Source organism: Limulus polyphemus, unplaced genomic scaffold, assembly GCF_000517525.1.
Source record: "Limulus polyphemus unplaced genomic scaffold, Limulus_polyphemus-2.1.2 Scaffold698, whole genome shotgun sequence".
Classification (NCBI taxonomy): domain Eukaryota; kingdom Metazoa; phylum Arthropoda; class Merostomata; order Xiphosura; family Limulidae; genus Limulus; species Limulus polyphemus.
The window spans coordinates 140,289-150,983 of NW_013666308.1; the positions used below are offsets into that span (position 1 = coordinate 140,289).

The window sequence follows — 10,695 nt, forward strand, 5'->3', positions numbered from 1 at the left end:
CTTTATAATATCTGGATAGTTATCAAACATTCTTAAGTAAAAAGCTTTATATTTTATGTTATTTTCAGTAATTAATCTATGCACGGATTCAGTAGATTTGACATATCTCACAACCACCATAAAAAATTTGGAAAAAACATAAATTATGCCTCTTTCATTCTAGAATGAACACAAATTATAACACAAAAACATAAATGTTTAGACGAAATAGCTTAAATCTCATAACATTATACATTTATATATATTTATTAGTTTTATTATATTGACATTTCAGCCAGAAGTTACATGTACACTCATGTTACCATATCAGATAATATAAAGGTGACCTTTGGTCTGTACAAAGTAACTTGTCTTGGCCATGTTTTAGTCAACTACTATTTTGTAAAATACAGTCACATTTCAATTATTATACATTATATATGTATATAGATTATTGATATTTTGAAACAAGTTCTTAGTTAAATTTCTAAAACATAGAACAGTAAATAAAGAAGTAAAAAAATTATCTCTTCTAGTTATGACATTTGTACTTGGTTACTGCTTCACGTAGGTTGCTAACCCTTTAAAAATTTTGCACGTGGAGGATATGAAACAAAATATTTTTTTTAGGTTTTATATATATACATTTGAATAACTAAAAAATCATAAATTACTACATCAATACCATAGAATTCTACTATAATTTATCAAACTTAGTAACTAAGCTGTAAAAAAAGTATGAAATTTCGAGCAGACTAAAGACACAACCTACATCATTGAAACCTTACTTCAAAAGAAATGGTGCTAGATGCATTAAAAAGGCTGAGAAAACCACTAGGGAGACATTCTAAGCTTCTGATTGATTATTCATGTCATATATAAAAAAGTAATTGTATATAAGGGAGCGTTTCCAAAAATGGAAGATGTGAGCAGGGTGCAACTGTCTTTGGTTTATTAAGTGAGCAAATAGAAAAGATAAGACCTTCTTATTTTATATTCCAGCTTGTCAATATCTGTAATTTGAGTTTCTAATTCGTATGTAACTATAGACTTAGTATTTTGACTTCACAAGCATCTAATTTGAACTAGTACTGCATTAAACATACCATGTGACACATAAAAATCAGTGTTTGTGTTTTTTTAATATTTACTTTTAGATTGACAAACTGAGTAATATATAGTTCTAAAATTTGATTTATAATCTACAGTTTGATACCAAACTTATTAACATAAATTCATGAAACAGTAGTTCAATAAAATTTTAAATGTGAGTCAACAAACGAGATGACATGGCCTTTCACCTGTGACCCATCTCGAAAGGGTTAAAACAGATTTTCAAAAGTTAAATGTTCTAAATGTCAAGTTATTAATATAAAGTAGCAGAGACCTGCAAAACATTTGCTGTCAAATTAGTATCATATTGCAACAGTATTTCTTTAAATACAAGATTTGTAAAATAATACAAACGAAATGTAATCACAGACACCAAAATATGTAAGTCTACTTGTATTTAAGGTTGTACTTTATAAAACTTTAACTAATGTTAGGCCTAAGTTCGACAGAGTGATGAATTAACACTTACAGTGTACATTTTTTACATTAGCTTAGTTAGGACTAAATAATACTGTACTTAATACTATCTACAAATAAACTAAGATGGGACCTCATTGCATTCAGATTTACGAGGCAATAGTGGACCCCCTGCATAAATAACCTAAGACCTGACAGTGTTCATAAGAGGGTCAAAGCACACCCCCACCAGATAGCATCAAATCTGGAGCAGTTTTATGAGCAGGCTCCTACCGACATCTGGGGAAAACTTCCAGGGACCCAGGTAAGAGGGTCTCCAACTTTGCTTTCTTCTCTGAGAGTGGAGAAAACTCAACACTCCAAAGGAAAATCCTCTGTCCACCACCCCAGTGACTGAGAACTGGGTGTGGTAAGGACTCCCTAGCTCCACTAGATGCAGTAGGGGGACATGTGTGCGGTGGTGAGTCTTGAGGAAGAGGTCTCCGGAGCCAGTGCAACATGTGAACCACATTCCCCAAGTTTTAAAAGCAAACCGATTTCGACTGATTCAGCTCTAAGATCAGCAGGGACTGGCAAAATCCCCTTTAGTATTACTCATGATAGTACATGAGTAGCGGTCCATTGGATATGTATTGTGAGATAACACTACCATCCAGAATTTTGTCTAGATGGTCTTGTGGAACACCTCAGCTTGACAGAGCCTGTTGCAACCATGAACCGATATAAAGGTTGCTAGTGCAGAATTGAAAAAAATACAAGAAGAAAATACCCTAGAAAAGAAAACTGTTGGGAGAAATCCACATACTGGCTTGCAAAATATCCCCCAGAGAACAATTTAGACGGGCAGACAATGATATTGATAAATGCCAATTCAGGTGAGAATTAGTGTAGAGTATATCCCGATCTACAACAGATAACCCAGAATAGACTATAGGAATCAACTCCCAAAGTCCCCTGGTTAATGCAATGAGTGATAAATCCAGGGACACTGCAGGATCCCACTAAATATAAAACCAGTGCATAGGGCCTCTGAACAGTTCCGTACAAGCCACAGAGCATCTAAGTGCTCTGACTGGACACAAACGATCTGGGTATGATAGATTCTAAAGATGTGAAATGCCTGGAAAAAGAATACGAAAAAATAATTTATTCCCTTCTCTGGCAGTGAGTGTTCAGTAGGAAGGATCTGTCTGGATAGAGCAAAAATAGGTGGAAAGATAGAGTCTGCTCAACAGGGATAGCAAATAAATCAGAACAGCTGCGTCCAGAAGCTAACAATAGAAATATATCTTGAAGGAAAGGTGATACAAAGAACAGGAGGCCATAGGTATGAAGGGATAAAATGATAATGCATGAAAAAACAACTCTAAAGTTCCAATTAGGCAATTGAAATGTTTTTTTGGGATGAAGAATATGGAAGAATCATAAAACGAGATAGCACATGAATCAAAAACCTTTATATACGTAGAAGAGCAAAAGGAAGCAGTGAAGGATGTTGTATATAATGCAAGGTAGAAGCCAAACCTTTCAAAAATCCATGACAAAAAACTTGAAACTATGGAAACTGTTGGATGAAGTGGGTTGAAGGTTCACCGAAGACACCACTGACAATATGTAGTCCATTTTCATTGATAGACTGCTATAGTAGGTTGATGAAGAATATAGTCAAATAAATGGAAACTGTAGAATTTAAACCCCTATGGTCAAGCAAGGACTGCATAACTTCCATGCATGAAGCTGGAGTCGTTAAACCTCCAGGTGTTGAAGGTTGTCTCAACAAAGATGAATGAAGAGGTAGTGGTAAACATTCCTGGAGCAACTGAAGAAGAGAAAACCATGTCTGAGCAGGCCAAAAAGGTGCTGACAAGAGAACCCAACATCGGGTGAAATGAATCATAGACAAGAGTCTGGGTAAGAGATGAATAGAAGGAAAGACATACAAATGGAATCCTGTCCAGTCTTGACTGAAAGCATCTATCACCAGAGCTTGTGGATGTGAAATTGGAGACTAGAACTGTAGGCTAGCATTCCAATGGGTTGCAAAGGTGTCAATTATTGGAGAGCCAAACTGAGAACAAATCCATTGAAAGACCACCTGATGAAACATCCAGGCTGGTGGAAGAATCTGATGGGGTCGAGAAAGGTGATCTGCTATCAAAATCATAACCCTTAGCACATGACAGGCTAAAAGATGGATGTCATTGAAACGAGACGAAAAAGATGATCCAAAGCCCGAAAACCAAGACCTCAAGAATGAGAACTTCCCTGATGAGAAAGATATGAAACCACTGTGGAGTAGTCAGAATAAATCATGACCATTTTGTCATGCAAGAGAGGAAGACCTGGAATCATCGCTAGATATACTGCAAGAAGTTCAAGAACATTGATATGCAGGGTAGATTCGTAGTCAGTCCAAATACCCCCGGAATGCCTACCCCAGAAGAAAAGTATCCCATCCATGAAGAGATGAATTTCCACACAAGGAGGTGGCATCCAGACCCTGATATTTGTGTTGTTCCTGTCTAGTCACCACTTGAGATCTGTAAATTGTTCAAGCAAAGAGACTGTGTGATCCAAAGGATCAGAATGCATGAGCCACTTGCCATGAAATGATCACTGAAGGGATCTCATATGGCCTGATCCAATGGTATGAGGGATTCTATGGAAGCCCAAGTCCCCAAAACAGACAGAACTATCCATGCAGTGGGAGAAGGTGATATAAGCAAATGCCTGACAATCCCTTCCCTAATGTGAAGTCCGAGGGGAGAAAGTTGAGAGAATGGATTTTTCCAACGTGATATAAAGTGTGCCCTTCTGGCATTGGAAAGGAGAATCTGTAGATGTAGTGCAGCAATGTGACAGGTTGGTGCCAAAAGAAGTCAATCTTCCAAATAACAATGTGTGCACAGACCCATAAAATGAAGATGCTGCTCAAATGCCGTACTACTCGGCAGAAAACACATGGTGCTGAAGCAAGTCCAAATGGGAGAGCTTGGACCTGCTACATCTGGTCCTCGTGCAAAAAATGTAGAAATAGAAGAAAAGACTGTGCTATGGGGATGTGAAGGTAGGCATCTGTAACATCAAACTTGGTCATCCAAAGATCAGGTGTAAAGTGCCATTGAAGTTGAAGAAAAAATTCCATGATGAAACGAGGCTGTAGGAAGAGATCGAGTCGAGACTGACTGATGAGAAGATGCCAATTTCTAGTGTTCTTGGTCACCACAAAAAGACGGGAGAGACCTTCTGAATGGGTAGACACCGATGCCACTGGCACCATTCTGAATCAGGTTACGGACAGCCTCCACCAAGAGTGGACCACCCACCCCAACTGCCGACTACCACCAGAAAACAAAGGAGGATTGGACATGGTCTGGTTAACCCCGGTGCCAGATACCATTACATAGGAATCCATACCCGCATTTTTATTTTATTTTGTTTTTTTAAATTGCAAAAGAAAACCAACATAATATCAGGAATTGGAAAAAACATCAACATCAGATTACTGTCAAAATGCTTCATAAGAAAATGTTAACCACAAAACATAACTCTTAGCACAAGAGCTTTGTCGAGAAAAAAATTATTATACTGTCGACATACAGTGCTTATATACAGTACCTGCATAGAGGGCATGTGAGGGCCGGTGTAAAGTTTTGCAAATTAGATACTGCTGAAGGCAGTCGAGTGGGATATAAAGACTGGAGCAAGCGAACAATATGTCTAGATGGCAAAGATGAAGATCAAGAAATAGCTATAAGTGTCAGTGGAGGCATGTACGTTTTGGAATTAATTTTCAAATAAGAAGAACAATACTTTAATTTTTAATTATTATTAAGTAAAATGCCTTACTCTAAATTCTACTGTTTCATGTTTGTGCTTGTATGTATCATGACTTCAGTGATGTCATTTTTTAATTTTCTTATTAACTAATATGGAAATTTAAATATAAACATTAAAAATAACTCAATTTTTGCAAATTACACTCTAAGCTAGCTGGTTAATTTCTAACTCAACTAATTGTACTTCTCATACCAATATAGATATAGAATAAAAATTAAACAGTTCACCATATCAATCAACATTTTAAAGTTTTTCAGCATATTTGTAATCCATTTAGGTGTAATTTTAACAAGGATTACACTTTTATCTTTTATATTTGGATCTATTTCGAACTTTATTTCACAATTCAAACATACCACTTAAAAAACATACAGGATCTCCAATAAATTTACATTTAATGCATACTACAATTCAAATTCATCATGAGAAACTGAATGTGGTAACACTGTTGTATGGTGACATTTTACAGTAACTTGCAGTTAAAACAACTTAAAGCTCTTAACATAAGAACCACTCACAGAATAACATTTCATGGATATATTTTGGAATGAATCCACTGTTCTACTTTCTAACTGTCAGTGATCATTTGAGTGGTTCTTATTTGCAAGTAAAATTTCAGGTTAAAAATTCTAAAGCTCTCATCCCCTAATTTTGTTCCAATGTACAAAAAATATTAAATGTCAAATTTCATCCATTTTGGACCATATTTAGAGGTTGAATTTCTATATTGCAGTGGCCTGGTATTGTATGTACTGTGTGATATACAACATATTTATGGATTATAAATGATTTATTTAAAGTGTAATATTATTTTATTGCATGCTCAATAGTATAATTACAGTTATATGATTTTGGTATGGTTAGTCACTTTTGCATTGTTTCCTTCCTGCTGATGAGAAAGCATCTTCTGTGATTCTGCACCACTTGAAGTAGGAATTGTTTCTGTTCTCCTTTATTTGTTATGATGGCATCATACGACTTCATAAGGGTCACACCCCTTCCGTCATTGTCATTTACCACATTCAAGTGTTAAATTGTCTGTTGTGCCTCCCTTTAAACTTTTCTGAGCTCCCATGATTCGGGGTCATGATCCAAGAAGTGATATGGAATTTTGAGGCACCTTAAGAAGTTTGTTGTGTTCTTTGCAACAAAAATCTTCAATTGACATATTCTCAGAGTTCCTAATATTTTGGAGGTTCATCCATGTCTTCCTTTTCATTTAGTGCTTTTATCATTGCTTTTGTCTCTGCAGATACAGCAGAATCAAAAAATTCCAAACCAATGAATTTCTCACAGAGATGCCATAGATGTCCAGCAAATATCTGATAGGCAGATTATGAAAGGTCATAATTTACTTTCTTATACTTAACAAGACATTATAGGAAGTTAAAATCATTGTGAGAAGAGGAGCAGAAATGGCATAAGAAGCTGTGAACCATGCCCTAAGATAAACTCATACAAAGATTCACGTGTCACAGAGTCTTCTTTCCATATGTACAGTGAGCTAAAAACTGTCCCATAAACATCCAGATCTTTAGGTCATATAATGCCTTGACTATCCATCATGCAGTGTTCTAGGTGCTATAACTCGCACTCTAGGAAGAGGGATCCTACCAAGAAAAGTTATGGCTAGTTCAAGAAGCTCCTAATAATCATCTCTAGGTTGGCTGACCTAGAAACTACTATAGTTTCATACAGAATATTCTAGAAGTAAAAAAATTATTTCATGAATTACTTATATATGGAATGTTCTTGAACATTCTGAATAATGTGGAATAGTCTGGAATGTTCCATAATATTGCAGAATATTCCATAAAAATATGCTAGAACATTCCAGAAAAATCTAGAACCTTCCATAATTATTTAGAATATTCTTAAACATTCTAGAATATTCAGATATAATGCAAGCTACAAGGTAGCATTTCAACTACTACCTAGAGCAACCTCTAAATGTTATTCAATATGATAAAATTTGGTGTGAATTACTTTTTATATGCTAAAACAAAACAAGGAGGTGAAAGTGTTGTAAATCAAAACTTCAAAAATAAGGATCACCCTAGTGATCATGCTATTGTAAAAATATTTAACTTACAATGTTTTTTGCTTCATATTTCTCATAAAACCAACAAGATATATAGATAATACTTATGCAAGACTGTAAGGGTAATGTGCCAAGCATTACAAATATTTTTGGTTCATTAAAGTATAATCTCCCTTACAAATTCAAATGTCAGTCAAACAAAGCAAAGTAAACTTGTATATAAACAAATTTCAGCACCTTTTACAACATATTTTTCTCATAGTAAAACAGCTGACATTTATATTGGTGTCAATGATCTAACTTTTGGTTGTACAATGTCAAATAACCAAATGCTATTGTCAAAACCTGCTACATAATTCTAACACAAAAGAATGTTAACAAATACTTCTTTTTGTAAAAAATTAAAATATTATTTTTTACATATAAATCTGTTTTACATTAACAAAAATATAAAGAGAAAATTTTATCTTCAATAACTGTAACACTGAATTGTTTTACATTATTACCTTGCGACAATATTCTAGAACTTCAAGTTTGTCCTTAGTACAAAATCCTTTCTGGTCACCTTTGCTGGTAACCCATCGAAGGTTTTCACTAAGATACTTCCTGTGAATTTTTCCATGACCACAAAGTATGGCTACCATAGGTTGAAAATGATTTAGGGAAGCATCTATGTTTCCAGCAACAGCCTAGAAAACATTTTAGACAACAATAAGAGCATTAGTAAAAACACAGAATTCAGACATCTATAAATCTTAGACAAACACACTTAGAGGCAATATAAAAAGTGAACAGACTACCTTCCTTCATACTCTGCTTGATCTCATAATCATAATACTTTATCATTTTATTCCATCCAGTATGCATGTAGAATGTTGAAGATCTTGCCAAATTTAGAAAATTACAGAAGCAGAACGTAAGCCTCAATGTTATTTAACTCTGGAATTTCTCAAATTACCATATTTTATATAAACACAGGGAAAGACCATTTATTTATTATTTACATGATAAGAAAAATATTTTTGAATTCCCTACTGCTGTCACACATATAACAATTAAAAATTTTCTTTGCAAGTCCATTGATTCAAAACAGATGGCTGTCATACTTAAAATAAAATGATAGCCAGAATATTAGGAATGACAGTTAAAAAGCATTGTTAAAACTACAATTTAATGCTATGAATATAATGATATTAATAGTGAAAAGAAAGACAAAATGAGTAAATGCAAACAATTATTGAACCAGTTTTCAATTCCTTAACTTCTATATCAAATACTGTACAGTTATTCTTTTCCCAGCTTCACCAAGGTGTTACTTAATTCTACATTTCTAAGATATTTTATAGCTTTAGCAGAGAATTCAAAAGGGAAGAGAAGATTGTTTTACAAAATTCTTATCCTCTGTCAAAGATTATGAATAGAATTACAAGTGCAAGATTTTTCAAATATTACAGAAAAAAATGTGTTTAGCAATAGAAATAACAATTGCTTTTTTTAAACAGGTTTTGTTTTTAATAATCCTAATAAGTAAAAAAAACATCTTTCGAAGAATAACTGTTTCAATTGCTGCTGCTGCAAGATGTTAAATCAGCATGATAAATATTATTTATAAAAATATCAAAAATGAAATAATACAAAGATATAAAACATACAATTACAAATTACAGAATGTGAAAATGAATGAGATTAATAAGTATAATCATGTCAGTATGAGCAATAAGACATTTTCCAAATTCAAAAGCCAATTGAATCTAAACAACTTGTACTGCATAGATGGTTGATTAAATTCATAATTTTATGCTCTAGTCTAGATTATGTACATGGCAAAACTGATGCATGCAGATCCTAAGACTGAAATTTAGGTAATGGGATTTACAATAAGTATGAAAGATGTATTACTTATTAGTTGAGTAAATCCTACTATTCACAATCCAATTTTAAAAAATAAATGTGAAGCCAAATCCACCCCTCATCAGTATCCCTATATGAGGGCAAACTGAAAGAATAAAACTAAGCTTCATATACTTAAACTTTAATTTCACGGGCTAGGGCAGAGAGAAATTGAGGTTCTAAGCTCATAAGGTTAGGGTTAATTCTTATTTATAAGTTCTATACTGATTAAGAATAACTTGTACCTAACACAGGGTCGCAAATAACCAAAACATCACACAGTGTGATAAAGCTTAATGTTCATCTGACAAATGGAAAAATTACAAATACTCTGCAGTACTTGTAATAACCACTAATTTTAACTTAAGTCTAAACTCTGAAATAGTGTAAAAATCAGGTTTAATTATTAAATTCTTAAATGTGAACAGATTAGCTACGCTGTTATCCTTCATGATGGCCTCGAATGAACAGCTGCAAAACAATGAACAAGGTCTTTCGGTTGGTACACCTTGGCAACCCCCAACTTACAATTTTGTAGGTTAAGTTTAATCCTACTACTGAGAACAAGCTAGCTTTGGTGGGACTAACTACTAACTTATTAATATAGGGCCCATTATTATATGCACATGTGAAAAAACATTTATATTTTTGAAAGAATACCAACCTCCACATATCCAACACTGTCTCTAGATAATGATGCTATCAAGAATAACGCAAAAACGATATAGCTTTTCATTCTTACATTAAGTATTTTCAACACTTTTAGTAAAACTTGTAAAACCTTTCGATAAAATTCTAGTTAACACACCCCTTCTCCTTCTATGACAAAACACTTTTATTTCCCATGATCCTCCAGTGATCGCAGCCTTTTTACTACAGAGTTAAGTTATCGTCCTAGCAATTGGCTTACAAACTATTAAATGTGACATTAAAGCCAATCACAGTGACCTTAAGAAAGAAGGATTAGAAACGAGAAAGTGAGCATGCGCTTACCGATGCTGGCACAGACACAAACAAACACACACACACACATATATATATATATATTGATTATTTTTCTTTGTAAGGAATACACCACTAAAATTAAATGCAAAATAATAATTAATTTTAATTTATAAAGACCATAGATAGATAAAAATCGTTCCCTTCAGTTCATATCTTTAATTTGTCTTTCTCCTACATTATTATTGACAGCACGCGCACAGGTTGACGTCAAACTATAGAGATTGCAGTCATTCGTGATGCCACCAAATTGATTTTAAATGAGTGTGAATAGTCCATATCACAAACCATAGACATCATAGAAGGCACAGACTATTGGTGGTAAATTGTCGCGAGCAACTAAAACTTTACTGGTGACACAAATATTATGATTTTACAATTTTCAAAGGAATAGTATTTAAATAATTTCAGCC

The 10,695-nt window shown here is 33.9% G+C and overlaps 1 protein-coding gene across 1 annotated transcript in view; it reads right to left on the reverse strand.

The window, feature by feature from the left end:
• LOC106460050 (beta-amyloid-like protein) overlaps nucleotides 1–10,159 on the reverse strand; it is a 24,878-nt gene extending 14,719 nt beyond the window's left edge. The window contains exons 1-2 of the mRNA XM_013919737.2: nucleotides 9,945–10,159; nucleotides 7,897–8,079 (exon numbers count right to left, since the gene is read on the reverse strand). Coding sequence (XP_013775191.1) covers nucleotides 7,897–8,079; nucleotides 9,945–10,016 — 255 coding nt within the window. The 5' untranslated portion in view covers nucleotides 10,017–10,159. The remainder of the gene's footprint in view (nucleotides 1–7,896; nucleotides 8,080–9,944) is intronic.
• Nucleotides 10,160–10,695: the final 536 nt, after the last annotated feature.